Raw genomic sequence first — 12,406 nt, 5'->3', positions numbered from 1 at the left:
CAGACCAAGCGATTTCTCAGGCCTTATATGGCCGGTCGTTCCCCACCCTTGGTTTAGGCACTGGCAGTACTGCCCTCACTACACACTCACTGAGCAGTAGCAAAACCCCAAGAAATGAATGGTTAACACATTTTTTAAAAGAAGCTAAAGAAGAAGTTTTATTCAATAGCACATCTTCTGCCTGGCTGGTGTTCCTCAGTGGTTGAGCATCGATCTATGAACCAGGTTCGATTCCCAGTCGGGGCACATGCCCAGGTTGCAGGCTTGATCCCCAGTGTGGGGCGTGCAGGAGGCAGCTGATCAATGATTCTTTCTCATCACTGATGTTTTTATCTCTATTGCCCTCTCCCTTCCTCTCTGAAATCAATAAATATATATATACATATTTTTTAAATAGCACATCTTGCTGTAGCTGGTTTAGCTCAGTGGATAGAGCATTGGCCTACAGACTGAAGTGTCCAGGGTTCGATTCAGGTCATGCCTGAGTTTCGGGATTGATCACCAGTGGGGGCATTCAGGAGGCAGCTGGTTAATGATTCTCTCTCATTAATGATGTTTCTCTCTCTCCCTCCCTCTCCTTTCCTCTCTGGAATCAATAAAATATATTTAAAAATAATAATTTTAAAAAGCCAACAACACCTTTTTTTAATGGCTTGTATATTTTAAAGATACCTCAATCTCCCCAAGAATTCTATTTCAAAATTTGCATACTTTGTAGAGTATACTGTAACCAATGGCATTCAGTCCTAGAGAGCATGAAATCTAATGTGAATATACACTGAGTGGCCAGATTATTATGATCTCTGAACGCATAATAATCTGGCCACTCAGTATGTGTGTGTGTGTGTGTGTGTGTGTGTGTGTGTGTGTGTGTGTGTGTATTACAGGCCCGGTGCATGAATTCGTGCATGGGTGGGGTCCGGCAAGCCTGGCAGGGGGCCGGGGGGGGGGGGGGAACGACATGGGTGGTTGCCCGGCCTGCCTGCTGGTCGAACTCCTGGTTGAGGGGACAATTTGCATTAGCCGTTTTTTATATAGGATATACACTGAGTGGCCAGATTATTATGCATTCAGGGATCATAATAATCTGGCCACTCAGTGTATAATCTAATGATTACAAATCATTAAACAAACTAATAAAGATCAGCATGGGGAGAAGATTAAAGGAATAAAACAACCCTGCTCAGATATTCCTATGTCGGGTCATTGTAAAGCACTCCAAGATACTGAGTAAAATAATTCATCTCCTTTTCACCTTCAATTTAGTTAACAAAAGAAAATAATTTCGTTCCTTTTCAGTTATTTAATCTCTCAATAAATTCAAAGGTCTCATTCTTTCTATACATGAGCAGCACACTGTGAAGATATAGAATGCTTTGCTGGACAGATATGGTAGCAATTTTTTTCTTTCAATTTTAAGTAAAAAATTAGTATTAAAAATATTGACAAGAAAATGAGCTACAATTAATATAAGATATAAATAGCCATTCAAAAAAAACTTTTTTAGAAAAATCACATTTAAAAAAAACATTGAAAAAATAATTGGCCCTTGCTGGGTAGCACAGCTGGTTAGACACTCGTTTCGATAAGCCAAGGTTGTGGGTTCAATCCCTAATTGGGGCACATACAAGAATCAAATAATGAATGAATAAATAAGTGGAACAACAAATAGATCTTTCTCTTTCTCTCTCTCTAAAATCAATAATAAAAAAAAGTATGTGGCATCTTCAAAAAATAATAATAATTGATTCTTATCCACTCTGTTATACACTGACTAGAGGCCCAGTGCACAAAATTTGTGCACAGATAGGGTCCCTAGGCCTGGCCAGCGATCAGGGCCGATCTGTGGGGCGTCCAGTGGGGCGATCGGGGGGGCCCCCGCTGGCACCCCCCTTGGCTGGCTGGGGCCTGTGGCTGGGGGCAGCTCCTGCGTTGAGCATCTGCCCCCTGGTGGTCAGTGCTCATCATAGCCACCAGTCATTCCACCGGTTGTTCCAACATTCGGTCAATTTGCATATTGGGCTTTTATTATATAGGATGCTGCACAGCAGAGCATACATCGTTCCTATCAGTTGAAGCATGAAACTGTGAAGCAATGAAGTGATCTGAGTTAGTTGCCTCAACCTAATTTCTTTCTTGGTCTCTGTTCATATTAATTTTTTTTTAATCTTTTTTCCTCTAACTGAAAAGGTAATATATGTATGTTCAACATGTATTACAAATTAACTTAGAACAGTGATGTTCAACCTGTGTGTCCCAAAATTTTAAAACATGCAATACCTGACTATTTAGTTAGGGCACTGTCCTCTTTTCCCTTAGATTGTCAAATAAAAAAAATATCAAGTCAGTGTGGTTTAGAATGTTGCCCCATGCACCAGGAGATTGCCAGTTCAATTCCTGGTCAAGGAACATGCTGGGGTTGCAGGCTCAATCCCCAGTAGGGGGGCGTGCAGGAGGCAGCCAATCTGTTTCTCTCTTCTCCCTTCCTTTCTCTCTTAAGTCAATAAAAACATTTTTTAAAATTACAACAACCAACACAACAATAGCTGTCCAGTGTGAATGAATCAAAATTATACTATTTTCATCAGATCAGCAAAATATATTTTTTTGGTGTGCTGCAGAATTTTAGTAATTAGCTTATGTGTGCCATGAGATGAAAAGTTTGAAAATCGCAGGCTTAGAGGAAAAAAATTTACTCTAATCTCACCACTGAATATTAACCACTAATGTTAATGTTTGTCCTTCTAGCCTTTTGTCTAAGCACGTTTATTTATATTTACATAAAATGCAATGATTCTACCATGTTGTAATATTTCCACATTTAACTAATACATTATGAACATTGTTCATAGTCAATTAATACTTTTATAATTTTTATAATTGCAAAATAGTCTATAATATGGACTTATTTATTTATCTAAATAATACTTATTTAACCAATTCCCTATTATTAAAAGCTTTGTCTCGGTTTGTTCTTTTTACTAACATAAATAATGCTTTGATTCTCATATATACATTTTTCAGCACATTTCTGATTAGTACTTCCTTAAAATAACCTCCTAGAACTAAAACTGCATGGCTGGAGAGGAAGAATCTTTTTTAAAAAAAATAAAGGCTTGTTTTTTTGTGTGTGTATGTGTTTGTTTTTTTGTTTTTGTTTTTAAATATATTTTATTGATTTTTTATTTTTTTTTTTTACAGAGAGGAAGGGAAAAGGCTAGAGAGTCAGAAACATCGATGGAAGAAAAACATTGATCAGCTGCCTCCTGCACACCTCCCACTGGGGATGTGCCCGCAACCAAGGTACATGCCCTTGACTGGAATCGAACCTGGGACCCTTTAGTCCTCAGGCCGACGCTCTATCCACTGAGCCAAACCGGTTAGGGCTGTGTGTTTTTTTAATAAATATGTTTTTATGGATTTTTTTAAAGAAAGAGGAAGGGAGAAGGATAGAGAGATAGAAACATCAATGAGAGAGAAAAATCCATGGGCTGCCTTCTGCATGTCCTCTACTGGGGATCAAGCCCGCAAGCCAGGCATGTGCCCTGACTGGGAATTGAACAGGGACCTCTTGATTCAAGGGTCAATGCTCAACCACTGAGCCACACTGGCTGGGCAAGGATGTATCTTTTTGCCGCATTTACCAAAAATGTCCTCCAAAAAGGCTCCAAAAAATGATTACTATCATCAATGATATATTATTTTTTTAATATATTTTTATTGACTTCAGAGAGAGGAAAGGAGGAGAGAGAAACATCCATGATGAGAAAGAATCATTGACCGACTGCCTTCTGCACACCCCCTACTGGGGATGGAGCCCGCAACCCGGGTATGTGCCCTGACCAGGAATCGAACCCAGGACCCTTCAGTCTGCAGGCCGACGCTCTATCCACTGAGCTAAACTGGCCAGGGCAATGATATATTAGTGTCCATGTTAATTAAGTGGATTTTTATGTTTGTAAAGAACAACTAAGGGCTTCATATTTTTTTAGTAATGTACATTTACCCATATATACTAACTGCACTGGATTCTGCTTGCACTAAGATTTCTAGAAGGCATATTTAACTAAGTGTTTAAAGGAATAAACCATATCTCCATCACTGATTTTGTTTTGTTTTTTATCAGACTATGCTGTTAACCTGTCTGTCAAGGATGTGACACGTTAATCCCAATAAACAATGATTCAATGATGCAAAGATTTTGATTTAGAGGATATCAGCACCCTAAAATGATTATAACCACTACTGCAAATGAAAAGACTAAATTGGAAAAGAGATATCCCTTGTAAATGTGCCCCCAAACTTTAATTCCCTTTTGGATCCTCTACTATAATTCACAAATGGAAACCAAGCCTGTAGATGGATAATGTTTTCATTCATCTTTTTCTTTAGCATCTATTAACTCACCTAAATGTTTGTAATGATGATTGTGAGCTTGTAATAAAACTTTCACTCGATCCAAAGGAGCAACTGTTGTTTTAGCACAGCATCCTGCAATACCTAAAAAAATTTAAGAGGTTAGGGAGAAATTGCATACCATTTCTTTCCAGATGGAAATCATTATTTGTTCAGCCGACATACACCCTCTGATCTTTCACTTGTTCTTCCACTGCCCAGTAGAAGTGATGAGCAGATGATTAGCCCTCGTTCTCTGTAACTTACATGTCATACTTAAAATTAAGTTGAACATGTCATACTTAAAATTAAGTTTGGCCCTAGCCAGTATGGCTCAGTGGATAGAGCGCTGGCCTGTGGACTGAAGGGTCCAAGGTTCAATTCCAGTCAAGAGCACATGCCCGGGTTACGGACTCAATCCCCAGTAAGGGGTGTGCAGGAGGCAACTGATCAGTGATTCTCTCTCATCATTGATGTTTCTATCTCCCTCTCCCTTCCTCTCTGAAACCAATAAAATATATTTATTTAAATAAATAAATAAATAAATAAAATTAAGTTTGAAGGGTGTAAATCTGCCTCCTAATAACTGATGAACACTGGGAATCTTGGTACATGTGGTTATAGAGACACTTGAAGGTATTTACTCAACTGTAAGGCTCTATTTGAAGCAACCTCCTCTTCTTTTGTATAACTTTTGCATTGGAACAAACAACTTTTACCATAAAATTCAATCATTCGTTCATACATTCAGCAATTATGTGTTTAGCCCCTACAATATGCCACTGTGCAGTCATTTGGATGATAGTATCATACATACAGGACAGCCCTACTAGCTTGGAATGCTTCTAAGGCGATAGTGGATAAAGACTTTTTTGCTCTGTTGTTTGTGCTGCCTCCCCCACCCCAATTCATATGTTGAAAACTAATTCCCAATGTGATGGCATTCAGAGGCGGGGTTTTAGGAGGTGAATGGGTCCTAAAACCTAAGGGTTCTGCATGTTTATGTTTATAAAACATAATACGTTTCAACTATTATTAGGGCACTAACCATGGGATTAGTGCCCTTATAAACGAGGCCCCAGACACCCCTGGCCCCTTCCACCTTGTGAAAACACAGCAAAGAAGGTGCTGTCTAGTCTTCACCAGAATGCCAATCTGCTGGCTCCATGATCTTGGACTTTCCAGCCTCTAGAACTATGAAAAATAAATGTTGTTGTTTATAAGCCACCCAGATTATGGTATTTCTGTTAGAGCAGCCCAAATGAACTAAGACACCTTACATGTACACATGATTCTTGATTTACAATGGGCTACATCCTGATAAATCTATTGTAAATTGAAAATATCAAGACTAGAAAATGCATCTAAATTGAGGGTAAATTTTACTGTGTATAAATTATACCTTAATAAACCTTATTTTAAAACAAACTAGTCTCCTTGCTTCCATATTTACCCTCCTACAGTGATTCTCAACAGAGAAGCCAAAGTGATCCTTTTGAAATATGTCATATCATTTTTTGCTCATTGGTTAGGATGTCAGCCCATGAACTGAAGGATCTTGGGTTTGATTCTGGTCAAAGGGCATGTAGCTTGGTTGCAAGTTCCATCCCCAGCCCTGGTCAGGGTATGCAGGAGGTACCAATCCATGTGTCTCTCTCACATTGATGTTTCTCTCTGTCTCTCCCCCACCCTCCCACTCTCTCTAAAAATCAATGGAAAAAATATCCTCGGGTGAGGATTAAAAAAGGCCACAGGTTCTTTTGCAGTTTCAGATACTTACTGCCTCCAATTCTTTTCCTCTTTTTAGTAGATTTTAATTGGTAACTAACTGTAAGATACATAGAAAAAAGTGCACAAATCTTAATTATGCCACTTCACAAATGGTGAATTCAATCATGTAAGGACCACCCAAACCAAGTTTCAAGTCATGAAACTTTACCCGACTCCCAGAAGTCCTTTCTGCACTCCCATAATCACTATTTGTCCCTTCTTCTCAGAAATAACCAATCAGCTTTCTGGCTTCTAACAACATGGATTTAGTTTTTATTGTTTTCAAACTTTATACAAATAAAACCACACAGTATGGCTTGCTTTGTGTCTGGCTTCTTCTGTTCAATATTATGATTGTGAGATTCATCCACGTTGTTGCATGTGAGAGGAATTTAATCATTTTCAGTGCTGCATAATATTTCATCGTATGATTATACCATATTTTGGTAATCCTAATATGCAAATTGACCGAACGGCAGAACAACCTGTCGCTATGACGTGCACTGACCACCAGGGGGCACATGCTCAACACAGGAGCTGCCCTCTGGTAGTCAGTGCGTGGGAGCACTGCTCAGCCAAAGCTGGGCTCACAGCTGGTGAGCACAGCGGCAATGGCGGGAGCCTCTGCTGCCTCTGCTGCAGGCAGGCGGTAAGGAGCGAGGGGGGTCCTGGACTGCGAGAGCCCCAGACTGTGAGAGGGATGTCTGACTGCCAGACAGGCGGACATCCCCTGAGGGGTCCCGGACTGCAAGAGGGCACAGGCCGGGCTGAGGGACACCCATCAACTAGCCTCTAGTATGTTATAACATTGATGGACATCTGGATTGCTTCTGGGTTTGGGTTACCATAAATGTCATAGACATGAACAGAAATATATATGTTGAAATATACCTAGGAGTGAAACTGCTGGATCATATAATACAAATGCTCAGCTTCATAGGTAACTGCCCAACTAGTTCTCCAAATTGGTTGTACCAGTAGCATAAGAGTCCTGGTTGCACCCTAGCTGATTTGGCTCATTGGCCTGCAGACTGAAGGGTCCTGGGTTTGATTCCGATTAAGGGCACATGCCTGGGTTGTGGTAGGGGGTGTACAGGAGGCAGCCAATCAATGATTCCCTCTCTTTTTTTTTTTTTTTTTTTTTTTTTTTTTAAATATTTTTATTGAGGTATTATATGTGTACATATCTTACTATTACCCCCCACCCCACACCCACACATGCCCTCCCCCCCCCCCTCTCATTTTTGATGTTTCTAGTTCTCTCTCCCTCTCCCTTCCTTTCTGAAATCAATAAAAAAATACATATATATATATCCTGGCTGCTATCCTCACCTATACACACCGTGATTCTATTTCAAAGTCTAATCAAATCACAAGACGTAACATGTCTAAAACCGAACTCCTCATCTCCCTGCTACACCCATCGTGAAAGTTGCTCCAACCAGAGTCTTCCATTTCAGCCAATGAGCACAACCTTTCAGCTGCTCAAACCAAAAGAGTCACTCTTGACTTAATCTTCCTCATCCCATTTCTAATCTGTTAGAAAATCCTATTTGTTCTATTTATATCCAGATTATCACAATTTTTCACTGCCTCTCCTGTTACTGACCTGATCCAAGCCACTATCCATCATCTGAATTCCTGCAATAACCTACAAACTAGTCTCCTTGCTTCCATATTTACCCTCCTACAGTTATTCTCACCAGAGAAGCCAACGTGATCCTGGTGAAATATGTCATATCATGTCACTTCTCTGCTCAAGATTTGCAATGGCCAGCATGTTTCCAAGGGCTGTGTCTGGTTGTAGCCACGGGTTCTCCAACTGCATGTGAGAGCAGCCTGGAGAGACTTTGACAGCTCGGGTTAGCATAATACCTGCAGTCACCACTCACCTTTCCTAGAGCATTAAAACAACAACAACAAAAAACACGCCTACAATGCCCCCAACTTCATTCCAAGTAAAAGTCAGAATCTTTACAATGGAATGCAAGGCCCTTCCATTTCTGTCTCCCTTTTATGTCTCTAACCTCCTTCCCTATCAACACCACTTGTTCTTTGAACAGAGGAGGCCCTCTCCCACTTTGAAGCCTTTGCGTTAGCTTTTCTCTCCCCCCCGACATGCTCCTCCTTAGCCATCAACTAGCTAAACTCTCTCACTTCTTCAAGTCTGCTCAAGTGTTACCCTCCAAAGGAGACTTATTTCGACTATCTTATTTAATACTAGGGGCCCAGTGCACAAATTCGTGCCCCTTGAAAGGAACTGTGGGCCGTGAGGCTGCAGTGGGCACAGGGGCAGGTTTCGGCCCATCCTCCGCACCCCCACCCGGCCCCTTCTGCCACACGGCCCCTGGTCCCCTCTCTGCCGTCAGCCCCACTTCTGCCGCCTCCACTCCCACACGCTGATGGCGCTGGCCCCACTCGCACCCGCTGATAGCGCAGAGTGATTGGGGCCAGCCCAGCAGTGGGTGCGAGCAGGGCCAGCACCGCAGCAGTGCGAGAAGCAGCTCCGGTGCTGGCTGCAGGTGCGAGCAGTGACTGCCAGCCCTGATGGCCCCTCAGGAGCAGGGGAAGGTGAAGAAGCCCTGAGGGCAGCCACTGCTTGCACCCGCTGACGGTGCCAAGTGATCAGGGCTGGCGCCAGGTGCTGGCAGCAGGTGCAACCAGTGGCTCCGGTGCCAGCAGCAGGTGCGAGCAGCGTCAGCGCCAACAGCAGGTGGAAGCGGCGGGCGGGACTGCAGCGCGCAAGCGAAGAATTTTCAGTAACCACCAGAGGCTCGCCCTGATGACAGCAACCAGCACCCCGCCTTAGTCTGGCACCCCCAATCACCTGCTCCACCATCCCACCACGGCTGATGCCATGTTCCGCGCTCTGCCGCATGCTGGCAACACCTGCCATGTTCCACGCGCGCGCCCCCTGGTGGTCAGCACAAGTCATTGTGACCAGTTGTTTGGTTGTTCTGTTGTTCCACCGTTGGGTCTATTTGCATATTAGGGTTTTATATATACAGATGCACCCACTTAGCCTCTCCACTTCCTTGCCCCATTCTCCTTTTGTACTTCTTCCCATTGCATTCATCACCTTCTTTTACATCTTCCCATTGCATTCATCACCTTTTACTTCTTCCCATTGCATTCATCACCTTCCCATTGCATTCATCACCTACCATATAACTTATTTTTTCATTTTGTTTATTGTCTTTCTCCTCAACCAATGTAAACTCCAGGATTTTGTTTTGCTCCCTGATGTACAATGAGCATGTAGCAAGCACTCAAATGTTCCTTTTATAAATAAGTGAATGTCCTTTCCAGCAGCAGAATAAATTCTTAAATAAATTAATATAAAATAAATTAAATAAATTACTGCAGCAGACAGATATTATCTTCCTATAAGTCATCATAATTTGAATTTTTTTTTTAATTCTTAGCCTTAACAAGTAAGTGATGACAACCCACACAATCAGTTAAGGGTAAGGACTGAAACACCTCTTTATGGGAAGGCAGAAGACATTTCTCAGAGACAATATGAACCTCCTGGCCCTACAGTCAAACCAACAGTAGGGCTGCACCGGCTACCTGCCAAGTAGCAGTGGCAGAGTTTACCGGAATCACTGGAACCAGTTTTGGTTGCAGACAGTTTTGCATAATTTCCCAAATCACGTCTCAAAAGCTCTTGTTTTCTTTTAAGCAAAACAGCAAAATTCACCTCTACGCTCAGCCACGTATGGTCTTTCTACAAGAAAGCAGTGCCCTGCATGTTTCACAGGAATCCTGGGGTCTTTGTAAGAGACTCCCCTCCTTTCCCTGCCACCCAGCCCTGAAGAAGGGGTGCCTGGGTCTGCCCTCCCACGTCCCCAGCCGCTCCACGACAGCTCCAGACCCTTCCTCCCCAGGATCCTGCTGTCACCAGTCAAGTGATTGTTAGAAAAAGGTGACAGCCTCCGGCAGGGCATTGAAGCAGCCATTGTCCAAGAATGTCACCGCGGCCGCGAGCCCCCGGCCTGCCCCTGCCGCCCGAGCGGAGCGTGGCCGGGTCCCCCCGCGGACACCCACCTCCAGCCAGGAAGGAGCGCAGCCAGTAGAAGTCTCGGCGGGCGGTGGGCCCTGCGGCTCCGGCCGCCTGCGGGATCGCGGGAGGCGGGTCGGCCGCCGCCAGGGCCGCCGCCGCCGCCGCCGCCGCCATCGGGACCGGGGCCGCGTCGGAAGCTTTAGTCGCCAATTTACAATCCGAGGGCCAGAGCCACGGCCATTGCCGGCACTGACAGGGCTCCGACCGCCGCGAGGGCGGGGCAGAACAACACCCCGCGGCGCCGGGGGCGCGGGCTGATGACGTAAAGGGGCGCGGCGGGGGCGGGGCCTCGGCCGGAAGCGGAGTTGCCCGGACTCGTAGCTTCCTCCTTGGTTCAGGCGCGCCAGGCGAGCAGCGTGGCGGGGACGGGCGACTCTGCCCAACCCAGGAATTTCTCCCCCGTCCTTTGCCCTGTGTGGACCATTGACCTCTACCCGCCCGGCGGGCTGTCCTCTGACTTTCCTGCGATGGACCCTGCCCGGCGCCAGCCTTTGCTTCCGGACTCTTTCTAGGAACCTCTGACTTCGCGCCAGCTCCCGCCAAGTCATCTCCGCCTTCTCAGAGCTCACGAAACCTCCCCTTCTGCCCCGTCTAACCCCCACTCAGCATTCACTGCACCCCCACCACCTCTTGCAAAGAAATAGTGCTAAGGCAGATTATTCTTTCTTTGGAGCCCTACAAATTACACCAATGCTTAGGCCTTGTCAGGCCTTCCTGAATCCGTGCCTTCTTAGCTCTCAAATTCCACGGAGCTCTGCTCCCCACTCATCCCAAATCTCTGCCCTAAACTCTTAGGAAGTCCCAGCTTCTGCTCCCTGGCCCACTGTATTTTTTAAACCACCCCTTTGGGCACAATTCTCTTACCTTGAGCATCTCATCGGTTCCACTCTGGTCAAAATTCATTCCTAGCCCTGGCTGGTTTGGCTCAGTGGATGGAGGGTCAGCCTGCGGACTGAAGGGTCCCGGTTCCATTCCTGGCGAGGGCACAAGCCAGGAGTTGCAGGCTGATCCCCAGTAGGGGGCGTGCAGGAGGCAGCCGATGGATGATTCTCATCATTGCTTTTTGTCTCTCTCCCTCTCACTTCCTCTCTGAAATCAATAAACATATATTAAAACAGAAAGAAACTACAACTTTTCAGAAAACAAGGGCCGCCTTTAAAAAAAAATTCATTCTTAGTCTTTGTGACCAAAGTTGTTCTGACCTTTTATCGTCTCATAAATTACCTATTATTACTTTCCTCAATACTTATTGCTCCAGCCTTCCTAATTACTGGGCACTTGTCTCCTCTTTCTCTTTCTATGGATATGCCTCTGCAAGATGTCTCTAGCCACATTCCATCACTAATGATGAGTCCAGTCTTCAAGCTTATTTCCCCCCATATTCCCAATTTTAAATTTCTACCAGAAAATACAGACCCATATAATAATGTGATTATTTATAGTTTACATGTCTAATGTAAAGAATCAAAAGCTCCCCAAAGTGGAGATGGTTGTACAATATTGTAAATGTAATTACTACTACTGAGCTGCATATTTAAAAATGGTAAATTTTATATGAAGTGTATTTTATCACAATAAAAAAATACAAAGAAAAAGCTCCCTAAGGTTTTTTATGTTACAACAAAAGAGAAGTGTCTATATTTTTATATTATGTAACTAGCAAAACTGCCCCAGTTTCTAGTGCTAATGTGTATTTTCCCCCTGTCCTGTAGGCTGTACTGGTATACCTCTCCTCCTCCATTTCCACTCCCAATGAGATATACCTTACAGATTTAATTAATCACTTAACGGCCCCAATTCCAAACCCAATCCAGATCAAGAATGAAAAGTTGATATAAATAATAATTGACAGGTCCAGTAATTTAAACATCCAAGTATTTCTCCTCCATCTACTCAGCTGGTTACTACTAAACTCCCCAACCTACAGTTGTTATACTGTCCCAGGGCTCAGTCTGTATGTCACTTCTATAATTACTTTCTCTGAAATTTTAGCCAACCTCATAGTTGTTTTCCCTTTAACATGGCCTAGGTTTTTATTGGTATTCACTTCAGAAACTTGAATCCACAGATATAAGCAGTATATAACCAGAAAGTTACAAGTAAACACAGATTATACATGCAAAGATGGTCTACACACTTCAATAATCAAATGTTGCTTATACCAGATGTATGACA

At 43.6% G+C, this 12,406-nt stretch overlaps 1 protein-coding gene and 1 non-coding gene across 5 annotated transcripts in view; one reads left to right on the top strand and one right to left on the bottom strand.

The window, feature by feature from the left end:
- The window catches only part of SLC25A16 (solute carrier family 25 member 16), a 31,077-nt gene extending 20,605 nt beyond the window's left edge, over positions 1-10,472 (bottom strand). For 2 of the 4 annotated variants that reach the window (XM_054728713.1, XM_008145443.3), the window contains exons 1-2: positions 10,216-10,472; positions 4,408-4,500 (exon numbers count right to left, since the gene is read on the bottom strand). In XM_054728713.1, the coding sequence (XP_054584688.1) occupies positions 4,408-4,500; positions 10,216-10,345 (223 nt within the window). In that variant the 5' untranslated portion in view covers positions 10,346-10,472. Of the gene's footprint in view, positions 1-4,407; positions 4,501-10,215 lie in introns of those variants that run through there. The other 2 variants (XM_028151434.2, XM_028151435.2) reach the window with 2 other exon arrangements.
- On the top strand, positions 7,940-8,070 carry LOC114232949 (small nucleolar RNA SNORA44). The gene has a single exon (XR_003619061.2). It is a non-coding gene; the product is annotated as a small nucleolar RNA SNORA44 (small nucleolar RNA).
- Positions 10,473-12,406: the final 1,934 nt, after the last annotated feature.

This window comes from Eptesicus fuscus, chromosome 17 (assembly GCF_027574615.1).
Source record: "Eptesicus fuscus isolate TK198812 chromosome 17, DD_ASM_mEF_20220401, whole genome shotgun sequence".
In the NCBI taxonomy this organism is placed as follows: Eukaryota; Metazoa; Chordata; class Mammalia; order Chiroptera; family Vespertilionidae; genus Eptesicus; species Eptesicus fuscus.
Note: the sequence above shows the minus strand (reverse complement) of the source record. Positions and strands in the feature narration are given on the sequence as shown.